At 37.3% G+C, this 13,475-nt stretch overlaps 1 protein-coding gene across 2 annotated transcripts in view; it reads right to left on the reverse strand.

The window, feature by feature from the left end:
* Positions 1-13,072, reverse strand: part of armh3 (armadillo like helical domain containing 3) — a 33,015-nt gene extending 19,943 nt beyond the window's left edge. The window contains exons 1-13 of one of the 2 annotated variants that reach the window (XM_041979450.1): positions 12,983-13,072; positions 9,908-10,017; positions 9,760-9,816; positions 9,264-9,410; positions 5,533-5,640; positions 5,325-5,417; positions 5,140-5,214; positions 4,915-5,001; positions 4,179-4,235; positions 4,012-4,055; positions 2,490-2,550; positions 2,341-2,387; positions 1,710-1,785 (exon numbers count right to left, since the gene is read on the reverse strand). In XM_041979450.1, coding sequence (XP_041835384.1) covers positions 1,710-1,785; positions 2,341-2,387; positions 2,490-2,550; positions 4,012-4,055; positions 4,179-4,235; positions 4,915-5,001; positions 5,140-5,214; positions 5,325-5,417; positions 5,533-5,640; positions 9,264-9,410; positions 9,760-9,816; positions 9,908-10,009 — 954 coding nt within the window. In that variant the 5' untranslated portion in view covers positions 10,010-10,017; positions 12,983-13,072. Of the gene's footprint in view, positions 1-1,709; positions 1,786-2,340; positions 2,388-2,489; positions 2,551-4,011; positions 4,056-4,178; positions 4,236-4,914; positions 5,002-5,139; positions 5,215-5,324; positions 5,418-5,532; positions 5,641-9,263; positions 9,411-9,759; positions 9,817-9,907; positions 10,018-10,378; positions 10,398-12,982 lie in introns of those variants that run through there. The other variant, XM_041979451.1, reaches the window with a different exon arrangement.
* Between the last annotated feature and the right edge of the window lie 403 nt (positions 13,073-13,475).

Below are 13,475 nucleotides of genomic sequence, written 5' to 3' on the forward strand. Positions count from 1 at the left end.
CAGAAACACATAAAAAGTTACTGATGTTAAGTGACATTAAGTTATTTAAGGGCTGAGTGATATAACTGTAAGAATAAGGAATGAGATCCCTTTTAATAAAGACTGTTATTTTCGAGAATGCAATACATTTACATAATGATGGAATACGTGTTCATTTATGGTCAGACTTGTAAGCAATTATAAGAGCAGACGATTTGTGAGGCTGCAGGGCAATGTAGAAGGCCGCCACCCTAATTTAATTTGACGCATCCTCAATAGTTTATGATGACTCAAAAATGGAAAATTGGTTTCCCAAAAGGGATTTTGAAAAGTTAAAGGATAAAAATGGATTAAATGGAGATTATTCTAAATATTGTGTCACGCATAAAGCCTAAGCAGACACAGCTCCTCTAGACAACACTGAGTAAATGTCGTAACTCTATCAGACATAAGCCTTTATTTAGAAGAAAAAAAAACTTCCCAAATCCTGAAAAGATTCAGCAATATTTCTTTTAAAACTAAAATTATGCATTGTGAAAATGCATAAATGGCACTGATGTGAGTGCTCAAGGATTGCTCTGCTCAGCTATGGGGAGTCCTCTATTCCAGTACCTTCTGGACTCTGGCTTGGTCCCCATCCAGTGGAAGAACTCCACCATTATCCCAGTGCCTAAAAAGACCCACCCAAAGGACCTGAAGAATTACCAGCCAGTTGCCCTCACATCTGTTTTGTTTAAATGCATGGAGAGAGTTGTGTCACCTTTCAAATATGCTGTTTAGACCCATCAGCATCCACGGTCAACAGGTGGAGCAGGTTACAGGTTTTAAATATCTTGTGAATGAAATTGACACCTGCCTGTCCTTCAAACAAAACGCTGACAAAGTCTCGAAAAAAGCCAGCAGCGTCTCCACCTGCTCAGGAACTCAGGGCTTTCTGTGTCAGCGGAGACATTTTACCTGTGGCGGACAAATCCTTGATTGAGTCTGTACTCACCTTAAATGTATCTTCCCGGTTCAGTCACTTCACCATCAAACACACTTCACACACAAAGTCCCACTGCTCCGAAAAAACGTCTACAAAAAATCTTTCATTCCCTCTGCCATAACTTTTCTGAATATCAAATAGGCACAAACCATATGTTGCTGTTTCTTCCCTTCTCTCTGTAAATTTTAATGCTTTGTTTTTAAATGTTTTAAATGTGGGCCCTTGAGCCAGTCAAAGACTAGTTCCTATCGCCAGATGGGACAGACAATAAAGTTCTTTCTTTCCTTCCTTCTTTCTCTTTCTTTCAGCAGGCTTTAAAAGATGAAAGTAAAACAAGTATCAATCCTGAATATGTAAAGAGACAAAAGATTATAAAACACTGAGTATATTGGAAATGAAAGGGGGATATAAAAGACTAACAACTGAGGAAAAAAAATGTATTACCAAATACTGCGTCACGGTTCATTTAGAAAGTTTTTCCTGCAAAGGACCATGTGCCCTATCGTGCTTCTGTTAAGCCTAAAATCCTCTATCTTAATGAGTACACACACAGAACACACATCATTTGAGCAAAGAAAAAAAAACAAGTTGCTCCTCTGCTGCACAATATTCTCAACAATAAAATATTCAATCTTGAATAAAATTTGAAAAATTATAAAAATAGTATACTCAGGTGCCCTCCAACTTTTGTTATCCCCCCAAAAAAGATGAATAGACACGTGAAGGAAACAGCAATTCATCTTACCTGTGCCAACACAGTGATGAAGTTTCTGTTGAGATGAACAGCCTCATAAAGTGCCAGCAGAATTGCCTCATTTGTCCTGAAGTTGACAGTAAAGTAAGAATTTGTTAATTTGTTTATAAATTAAAGCTAAACTTCTGCACACATGAGCCCACTTTGTTTTCCTCTCTTTTCAATGCAGGAATCTCGCTCTGATTCAGTGTAAAGCAGAATCTCTAGGAAAATCCATGGAAACTGAGTCTGAGCCGTAGATTTGGACCATTTAAATGCCATAAATTTGGAAATTTATGGCATATTTCATTTGCTCAAGAGGTTCACATACTGATGCTATTACATCTTTAATGTTAAAATCACACTAACATTTCTAAAACAACATGGCTGACAAAGCATGCGATGCATTATGTAAATATACTAATGAAAAAGTCATGTGCTGCTATCCTGCACTTAATATCCTTCTGTTGGGTTATTATTTTTATTATTACAAAGATGGTCATGTAAACTATGACTGTCAGCAGAAAATACCAATAGTGACAAAGTACAGATCAAAGAAAGAGAAAATTTCAGTTAAAACTAATTCTTGCAAAGGAAACAAAGTCACTGACTAACATGGATGAACTGATGATTTTGCACTTACTGTACAGAGAGCTTCTCGTCAGCATCTGCAATAAACATGTTGCCCACCTGTGAACAGAGGAATCAAGTTGTAAACAAGCTATATTGATAACATCTCATTTCTCTCATTACATTTCTACTGTAAAACTAAGAAATGCAACTGGATCTTACCATACTAGTGAGGGTAGAGAAGAACCCCCCCTGGTTTTCCTCTTCTTTATCTTTATACTGCCTGCAAAGTAAAAGAACAATAAGGCGAGATGGTCAGAAAGAACAAAGTCATGAATAAATTAATTCACAAAACAAGCAGAACAAGAAATTAATGCTTTGACTCAGGCTACGTTCACCCTGCATGTTTTAATGCTTAAATCAGATTTTTTTTATGAAATCCGATTTTTTTGCAGTCGTTCACATCATTTCAATGCAACTTTCTTCATGCTGAAGTGTGAATGGTATGTGGCCCTGCATGTTTAAAGGATACAGTAGCACAACGTCACATAGTATTTACGAATGGAAATGGACACTTCACGTCTATGCCGATACTAAAGAAAAATGCAGATGGGCAAAAACATCGGAATTGAGCTGTAGTGTGAACAGATGAACGGAGCCTCAAACACAGCAGTGGTACCCAAAATACACATTCATCTTAAACCTCCTTCCATTTCCTCCAATTTATTATCTGAGGCAGAGCTATTTAACTGGCAGCCGATGGGCCAGAGCGGCCCATCAGCCTACTTGGACGGGGACAATACCCATTTACTCTTAAATAGCAAATTAATGATTTAATAGCAGCAACTAAACTGTAAGCCTCTGCAGCTGTGGTGGTTAGCACCGCAGCCTCACAGCAAGAAGGTTGCTGGTTCTAGCTTCAGCTGGGGAGGAGCTCGAACCTGGGGGGAGGTGGCCTTTCTGTGTGAAGTTTGCATGTTCTGCCCGTGTATGCGTCGGTTCTCTTCGGGTTCTCCGGCTTCCTCCTACCGTCCAAAGACATGCATTTTAGGCTAATTGGTCACTCTAAATTCTCCCAGGAGTGAGTGTGTGTCTGAATGGTTGTTTGTCCTTATCTGTGTTGGCCCTGTGATGGACTGGTGACCTGTCCTGGGTGTACCCTGCCTCTCACCTGTTAATGCTGGGATAGGCTCCAGCTTACCCGCGACCCATAATGGACTAAGCGGTAAAAATAATGAATGAATGAATAATGAATAAACTGTAACCACACCACTTTGCAACATTTTGTGACACTACGTAGCACTGTTGAGGAAAGGCCAAAGACACCGGCTTTAACAGTAGAGGGATCGTGTGGCCCACTGGCCAAAAGCCTTCATATAATTTTGTCCATTGGAAAATGTAGTTGAATAGCCCTGATCTAAGGGGTTTATGCAGAAGAACAACAAGCTGTATGGAACCATCATCCATCACCATGATGTGTACATCTCTGCATGCAGACAGACAAGACCTCCCTCACAAAGAGCATTTTAATTTCCAAAGCTACCTCATTCAAAAGGCATTTCAGTTTGCCGAAGGAAACTGTCAGATATAAATAACAAAACTATAAAGGACTGTCACTTTTTTTTTTTGCTCTGAGTATATAAATAGAAACTACACATGAAACTAAACTGATAACGTCAGCAGCATCAGCATGCAATGCGTCATCTAATGCACTTTCTTACACATGGAAATTTAAAGATTTCACCTGTTATATTCTGTCAGCGCTTGGTGGACAACCACACCCATTCCCTGGAGGAGAAAAAGAAAAGTGTTCATACCAAACCTTTAATGATATCATTTATGACACAGCAGCCTAAATCAGATTGTAAAATATTATTATGCCTTCTTGAAGACAGAGCAAGAAACACTTACATCAAGGGTAGGCTCGTCATCCACAATGGAGAGTTTCACTATGTATGGATTTACAGACTAAAAAAGTAAATGAAAATAAAAAAAAAGATCGATATTAATATTACAACAAAAAGATGACAACATCAACATGGTATATAATATTGCCAAACAGGAGCTGCCTTTCATGGAATTTAAGTCCAAGTACATAATCCTCATGAAAAATAGATTAAACATAAGTCCAAAGGAGGGGAATCGTTTAAAAAGTATTAAAACAAGATGCGAAGAGCGATGCTGTAAAAGCTGTGGTGCACCTACATTTTTGCTGGTGCACCCAAGTTAAAATGAGGTGCAATGCAAAAAGCTAGTCTGGAGCCCTGCTAGAATTGATAGCACCATTTCATCCAGGGTTTTGCAGCTGACATTTCTCCAAAGAAGATGACAAGATTCTGCTGATGAGAATTTTAGCTTTTTTCATATTTTGCTTTTCTTGGGTATAGTGTAAATCAGAATTAAAACTGCTTCCTAAACACAATACACCATTACAGTACAAAAGACTGGGAACTGCCATTTTTAACTATACAGCATTTTGTACTATATGTAGCAGCAGATATATCTGCTTGGAAGTCAGGGAATAAAAATACTGTGGTGTAGCGAGATGAATGTACAGTGTCAATAAAGCAGAGTTTGCTGACATCGTTGTGCTTTCCATCAAGAAAACAAGCACAGTCACTAGTAAGCAAGTAAACATAATACACACCTCATATTTCCTGTAGTTAACCAGGAGGGCCAGAAGAACCACAGCATCATAGCCATGCTGCCCTCTACTGGAAGCATCTGATAGAATCTGAGCAGCAGAGAGAAAGGAAACAAGAATTACTAAAATGGGAAGATAAATGGGTTAAACAATAAACAAACAAACAAACAAAAATAAATAAATTGGGGAAAAGGGAGCAAGAATTACATATCTTTACTATTCACTTACTTGTAGAATGGCTTCAAAGATGCTATTGATCATCACATATTCCAGTATAGTGTTCTGGCTAATATTGTCTGTGACCTGTTGATCAAATTTTCCCACATTTAATATTCAGCGTGTTTTACCAAGACAAAAACTTTACCAAAGTCTCATCATAATTCATGTTTCTGTTTCCACATTTTCTTTCTTACCGTCACTAAACATAGCAAGAGTTTGAGGCAAAGGCTCTTGAGACTCTCTGAGCTGTCTCCACAAAGAAGGCTGTCTAATCTCTCCATCAGGTCCTGCAGGAGACACAATAAACTTTCTGAAAGAATCCAACCGTCTTAAACCGAAACTAAATTATTAAGGCAATCATTTCATTCAATTTTTATTTTAAAAAGGTGATTTATCACAAACCTTCATCCTTTGCTCAGCCTTGTCAAATCCCATGAGCATGTTGATAATGTCAAAGCCTGATGCTGACTTGTTCTTCTGGTGAACTCCTCGGAAAAGTGCACAGAGAGTCTGGCAAGAATGACAGCACATAGGTTGCTGAGCCATTTCATCTACCATACCATAGCATACTATACTAAGTACTTCAAAAACATCATAATAGCAACCAAAGTGCTGTATCATAAATGTAAAAAGGTAACTATCAAAGAGAACAATAAACCAGCTAGAAATTACCACATAGGAGCTTAAAGAAATTTAAAAGAACACTAAAGAAAGTGAACCACATCAGTCCAGCTCTGAGGTCTTTACACTGGCTACCTGTCCTTCAGAGAATAGACTTTAAAGTTCTGCTGCTGGTCTATAAACCTCTGAATGGTTTAGGACCAAAACACATCAGTGACCTCTTGACCCAGTATGAACCTGCCAGAACCCTCAGGTCATCTGGATCCAGTTTCTTATCAGTTCCCAGAGTCAGAACCAGACATGGAGAAGCTGCATTCAGCTTCTATGCTCCACATGTCTGGAACGAACTCCCAGAAAGCCTCAGATCAGCTGAAACACTCAGTTTATTTAAATCCAGGTTAAAGACCCACCTGCTCTCTGCTGCATTTCACTAGTTTTTTATTTAGAAGTCAAAATCTACATCTGGTTCTTTTAAGCTGGAATCTTCAAACTTGATCATGTTTTAATACTGTCTTTCCCCACACTGGAACTTCTTGTATTTCATCTATTTTATTTTAGCCTTTTCTTTCTGTCATTGTTAATTCATATTATTTATTTTAATCTTTGTTTTTTTTAATGCACTTGTATTGCTTTCTGCACCCTGCTGTAATGTTTTAAGTGAAGCACTTTGAATTGTCTTGTACATGAAATGTGCTATACAAATAAATTGGCCTTTGCCTTTATTACGGTACATAACAAAGGATAAAAGATTAAGACATGACCACTCCCACTTGCTTGACAGCCAAGGAGCAGAAGTGTGTTTTTAAATGCATTTTTAAACAAGACGGAGCCTGTCAAACCTGACCTGGGAGCTCCATATTTTAGGAGCTAAAACAGAAATGGCTCTGCCTTCTCTGGATTTATAAAAAGTTTTCGGGAGAGTTAAAGGCATCTGGTCAGCTGATATAAGAGCCACAGGTTAAAGGAAGGAATTATTGCAAGCCTAAACTTTTTTTTTTTTTTTTGTGGTTTATACACAACTAATGCATAAATCAATAAATGGGCCTTGTAGGTGTTTTCATAAGTAAAGGTTTCGCATATCAGACACTGTTTCAATTAATCTACTAGCTCCGTAGAATAAATCAGTCATAATACAAACATCCTAAGTTTTGCAACTTTTCATTAGGATCAAGTCTAATGTGCTCTGCATGCCAACCGCCCACCCCCATAAAACTGCCCCCTTACTTGCATTTTCACTAAACAGAATAAAAGGTTTCACAATTCTAAACTGCAGTCTGTTGAAATGAATCTTCTTACTCTGTAGAGCAATTCAGTCCGGGTTTGAACATCCTACGTGGTAGTTTTTCAGCAGGACCTGGTCTAATGTGGTCTAGGCTCCCATACAGCAGTGGACTCACCCTTTATGTAAATTACAGACCATAAGCTAACTTTATCAAAGTCAGGCTGTCTCTGAACATTTCTGGCATCCATCCTCATAGACAGAGTTTAAAAACTAAACAGTCTGATGTTATTTACTTTATTTCAGTAATGGCATGTCATTTCAGACTGTACATGGTCGCACGCTCACAATTCTCCTCCAGCGGACAGACAGAGAGCATGTTTCTGTGGCATAAACAGCAGGTAATAACCCGGCTTCACAAACTTACCCTCCATCCCACCTACAAAACTGAGGTACCAATGTTTACAGCTACAGTATTCACCCTTGTCTCTGCTCTATTGTGTCTAAAGAGCCAACATAGTAGATCTACACTTTAGCTGGATCTCAACCATACCTTTTCAAAGGATCCGCTTAACTTTTGATTGGTTTGTAAAGCGTTTGACAGCAAAGCAGCGCTCCTCTCATACCATTTGTAGATTAACTCAACAGGACAACTGCCCACATTAGCGCACACATCAAGTTCTTAAATTGTCTCTCCTTTTTTCGTAGCCACAAAAACTCTGCACACTGGAGATCCGGCACAGTGCTGGATAACTTTAAGCCCTGAAGTACACGTGATTGCATGTTAGGATGAAGCAGCTCAGACAAATAAAGTCTGTCTATCCTCTTTTTTGCAAAAGTTTAGTATTTCTTTATTTTAAAACTAAAAATAGAAATAATGTGGTTATTTAAAAAATGACAACAAATGTCCTATAGTAAATATTTATACAAAATTATGTCTTTTTTCAAAAGGTTTCATAACATTTGCAGCTCTAAATGAGTTTTATCTAGCTGGCTGAAGGAAAAATGGCTCTTTGGATTAGAAAGGCTGCAGACCCCTGAAACAAACTCAAACAGATTTAGCAGCAGTTTTCTCTTTAAACAGCAACAGGTACATTGTTCTTAATATATAATAAAATATCAAATATTTATGACAAAGAGGGATGAAATTTTCAGGATTTACTAACTAAAAGGTAAAAAGTCAGCAGGATGAATTTAAAGCTGTGAAGCTGCTTCCTTCTAAAGACAAAAGGAACAACATGTGATGAATATCAGCATCAGGTGAACAGACAGAAAGCAGGATTAGATTCTCACAACTTCTAGATGGTGAGGAGAGAGAAATATTCACAATATGCACAATAACTTCCATCCATGCACCTTCAGTGCTTCATTATCCAGATTTCTTGCCTATAAATTCTCTAAGTTTGCATTCTTAGCTGGAATGTTTAGCTTAACCTCTTGCACCTGCACCCTCCGCTACCGAGAGTTAAGGGGTTAACATCCAGTTTTATGGGTGTAACGTCAGGTCTGTAATGTAACTATAAACATGTGTGGTATCCACAGAAAGTCCAGAATCTCAGCTACCAGCTCAGTAAAACCATTTCTAAGACCACAAAGACAAAAGAAGGTCCAATTATGTTTCACATTTGTAAAACATGATCATAAAATGTCTTACTTTTGCTGTCTTGCCTCAAAATGTAAATCTACCAGGATAAAACCCCATTTAAAACTTTTTCTCATTGTCTTTTTGAGCAAGCTTCGTCCAAACATTTGTCCAAAAATCACCATTTTCTGCCTATTTGCATGGGTTCTGATGGACAAAGAAAAATGTCGGCTCTTTTTCTTCTTTCCAAAGTGCCAGATAGAAAATGTCTCTTCGTTTTAACCAACCCGCTCTCTCCTGATTGTTTAGATTACCGCACTGCTGCAGCAGGGTGCGACATGGAGGTAGAGGTCTTGGAGAACCCCCTCTGGCCTCTGCACGTGGTTTCTCTGTGTTCAGAGCAAGTGATCAAGAACTTTGGAAAAAAGAAAACTGCCTTAACATGCGGTAAAAAAAAAAAAAAGAACGTTGTTAACTAATTTACGCGTTAAGGAGATAATAACGTGTTGTCATGCCCAGCCCTATTAAAAACAAATAAAAGAATCTTAAAACCAGATCTTGTTTGTACTTTTCTGTTGTTGGCCCCGATGTTGTCATATTTAGGTTAAAATGGAAAGATTTTCAAGAAATTTGATGTTTCTTATTTGACGATTAAATGTATAATTCAATCTGCAAAAGCAAATATAGAGGATATTCATAAACTTTGGTTACCTGCAGGGCATTGACTACTTTGATCTGGTGCTCTTCTCCAAGAGCCTGAACGCAATGATGAAACAGAGAGTTGATGTTGTCTTGAATACGTTGGACTTCCTCCCCATCTATACTCTCCAATTTTGACTCCAGGTATTCTAGGTTCACCTGAAAGAAATCAGGGGTAGAGAGGTGGGGAAAAAGTTAAAAAGCAAAGAAATTTTAACTAAAAAGTACCCCGCAAATTGGTTCAAAATACAGCCCTTCTATTAAAAAGCAGGAGCATAATCTGTTACAAAGGCTATGAAGCAAATCAGCTGCAGAATCAATGCAAATTAACCATAACAATCTTCCAAGTTCTATACTCTTTATTTGCTGCATATCTTTCACTCTTTTTCGGCATACAGTGATATTCACAATGAATGATGATTTTTTTTTCTTAATACTGTCTTTTTATCTGACTTAAAGAAGTTCTGTAACATGACAGATTCCCAATCACTAAAAGTTCATCCTCTACCTTCATAAGAAACAGCTCATCCCAGAAACGAGGATTATTTTTGGCTGGGTCTTCTTTCTGAAATCAAAGCAGAATGGTTATTTTTAACATTTTAAACAAAATTTCTATAATTTTTTTTTACCAGTGCAATTTATCCACAGATACTCACTGCAAAAATCTCATCATACATCAGAACCACCTTCTCCTTCAAGGGTTTTTTAGAGGACGATGTCCTCCTCAGCAGACCTGCCTTCTTCTCGACTTGAGACATGATGAAGTCTGAGGAGAAATAGACTATGAGAAAGATCATGAAAAACAAGAGCTATAAGTCTCCTTTTCTTAAATAAGAGGTTCTTAATAATGTGAGGCAATCATCCTGAGAACTGCTTCAGGAGTGGTTTAGTGAATGGAAGTGATGAATATTAAATAAGTAAAAAAAATAACATGTTGGTGATACGGTTAAAAAGTTGAGATACATTAAAAGGGAAATTTGGTCTTTTATCATAAAGTTGGAAACTAATAAATATATTAAGGCTATTTACTTATTACAGGTGAAAATTTAAAAAAATATAATATTGCACAAAACTTAATTTATTCTAGTAATTCAAGTTAAAAATGTAAACTAATATATTATCTTGACCCCAGCCATGGTCCTCAAGGCCCACTATTCTTCAGGCATGAGATGTCTACCTGCTGCAACACACCTGATTCAAATTAAATGGAACTCAGACAGGCTCTGCACAAGTCTGCTAATCAGCCATTACTTTGAGTCCGGTGTGTTGAAGCAGGGAGCTATTGCAAGTCTGCAGGACAGTGGGCCTTGAGGACCGGAGCTGCGGATTCCAATAGACTCATTACATGCAAAGCGAGATATTTCAAGCATTTTTATGGTTTACAGCTTTTGAAAACCCAAACATCTAAATTTCAGAAAATTAGAATATTACATGTAGTCAATAAAAAATAATTCTGAATACAGACATGTTGACCATATGAAGAGTACAGTCTGCTCAACAGATCAGTTCATTTTTTTCTTTAGCCCAGGTTAGACGCTTCTGACGTGTTTTGTTCGGGAGCGGCTTGACAAGACAAGAGGAATACAACATTTGAAGTCCATGTCCAGGTGTCCATGTCTGTCTGTATGTGGTAGCGCTCAAAGCACTAACTCCAGCCTCAGTCCACTCCTTGTGAAGTTCCCCAACATTTCTGAATGGCCTTTTCCAGGCTGCGGACATCCCTGCGGGCTTCCACCCAACTTTTTATTGATGTGCTTTGATGCAGCACTTTGAAAGCATCCAAATTCTTTTTCAATTACCTTTTCAGTCTTTCCCTTTTTGTAGAGGGTGTCGATGGTTTTCTGCACAACTGCCAGGTCAGCAACCTTCCCCGTGGGTCCCATATTATGTAAAATTCACTTTCTAAGGGTTTTCTAAAAGTCACATGTGCCCTCATAGCCTGTGTATGAGGCCAGAAAATTATAAAATTCTGTCTCCTCTCTCTTTTGCTTGCTCCACTTTTTAGCAAGCCTGTGCTGAAACAGGTGAGTCTGAGATTTTTCCCTATGTGACCTCACAAAGGTGAAATAACCACTGCCACTGGTAGTGGACACTGCCATTGAGCTGCTGCCCCGGCTAGCTGAGTCTGCCCTCTAAAATCACCAAACAGGTGACAGCCAATGCTAGATTGTCTCCCAGAGAGGGGCCTGGAGTGGGCATGGACAGGCACCACTCATAAACATTTAAAGGTTCAGAAACAGCCCATTCTCATAAGAGCTCACTAGACCTAGATTTTGATTAATTAGCTGACTACAATGTGGCACTTAACGGCTACAATATCGAACCTTTTCACACTGTTCTAATTTTCTGAGATTTAGATCTTTGGGGGGGTTCCATAAGCTGTAAGCCATAATCATCCAAATTATAAAAAATAAATGCTTGAAATATCTCACTTTGCATATGAGTCTATATATTAGCTTACCTTTTAAGTTGAATTACTTAAATAAATTATGTTTTGTTCAATATTGTAATTTTTTTAGTTTTATGTGTAATATCATGACATCTTAAATGGCAGTATGTGGTTATTTAAAGCAACTTGCCTTGACTATATAAGATAATAATATCCTGCATGCATCTACCAATTTAGCTAAAGGAAGAGAAACCCGAGTGGGATTTTTGTTTTTCTTCAACAAACTGAGGAGATGCTTACTGCCTCAGTTTGGAACCTACATCTTTCAAATATATGGACTCATATCCTGTATTGTTTAAACAAATCAAAAGACCAAAACAAATAAGTGTTTTTGCTGTCTTTTACAAATGAATGCCCTCCCCACCTTGTCTATACATCCCTCGTGAATTACATAGATGCATCATGAAAAAACCTTGGCATTTTTTTAGAAGCAGTGCACTATTGTGTTAATTATCACTCAAAAAAAGTTGTACATCATTTTTAAAAAAAAAACTCATTTCCACAGTAGTGTGCACAAGAAAAATGTTTTCAGGATCATAGTATATAGTAGTATTTATCATAGTATATAATAGTATTTTGAACTTTGGGGGATAAAGGGTCTCCATTGTTATTCTGGAATAAAATCTTAATCTTTGTTATGTTAGTAATAGTAGTTAGTAATATTATTGTAATTTTATCAACATCTAATCCAGAAATGTGCCGGTAGGCTCTTTATGTTCGGTCAAGGAACAGAATCCTTGGATTCAATGTGAAATCAAGCAAGTACCCATAAATGTCAGACAGGACTTTTTAGAATAAATCATCACGGTAACACATTAAAAACATATAAACACTCAAACTAAATAGCTATCCTGTATTATCGTTGTTGGTGGGATGTTTGTTAACTAGTTCCAGGTGGTACTAGTTAACAAGGATAGGATATAGAAAATTCCAAACTGGAATGGGGGTGATAGCTACGTAGCTAGCATTAGATAGCTGACCCATCCCTATCCAACTGGTTTAACTTTTAAAACGACACACAAAGTCACAGTTACCATAAGTTATTGCTTTCCAATAAACACGCGAAAATGTTCAGTTTATCAGTAGTTAAGACACAAAATCTTAATTTGATAAAAATGGGAAAAAATAGCTAAGCTAGCAGAGCTAATGTTTACTCAAAAACGACATTAGCAAATATTAGCTTTAATACTGAATTAGCTTTACCAAACTGAACATCCGGTATGTTTGTTAGCAAAAGGACAATGTTATATGGCTTAAAGAGGTGGATGCCGTCGGTTCCTACCTCAATTAAAGTGTGAAAATGTATGGCGTAAATGTAGTTCATGAATCCCTGTCACAGCAGTATCAACTAGCATACTGCTACTGGTAGCTTCCCACTGGTCTTCAGGGTCTTAGAGCCTTACATATACATATACGATACTACCCCATTTATTTGATGATTTGATGATGTGTGCATCTTTTTTTTTTTTCTTCTTTTTTTTTTTTGTAACATGATGTATAGAATAATCAAATACAAAATTAAATATTTAATTATGCCTTAAAATTTTACTACAAAAACACATCTTTTAAAATAACAGCACAAGACAGTTGCTATAGAACAGGTAGGAAACAAACCATAAATAACACGTGACAGTTGTTTTGTTTAGAAACATATGACATGTACAGAATTGTTCTGTTTCTATTCGATTTCTTTTGCTCCTTTTATTTTTTTTTTATCCTTTTTAGTTTGTTTTAATTTTCAATTTAATTTGTTTTGCACCTTGCTGTAATGCTTT

Source organism: Melanotaenia boesemani, unplaced genomic scaffold (genome assembly GCF_017639745.1).
Source record: "Melanotaenia boesemani isolate fMelBoe1 unplaced genomic scaffold, fMelBoe1.pri scaffold_173_ctg1, whole genome shotgun sequence".
Taxonomy (NCBI): domain Eukaryota; kingdom Metazoa; phylum Chordata; class Actinopteri; order Atheriniformes; family Melanotaeniidae; genus Melanotaenia; species Melanotaenia boesemani.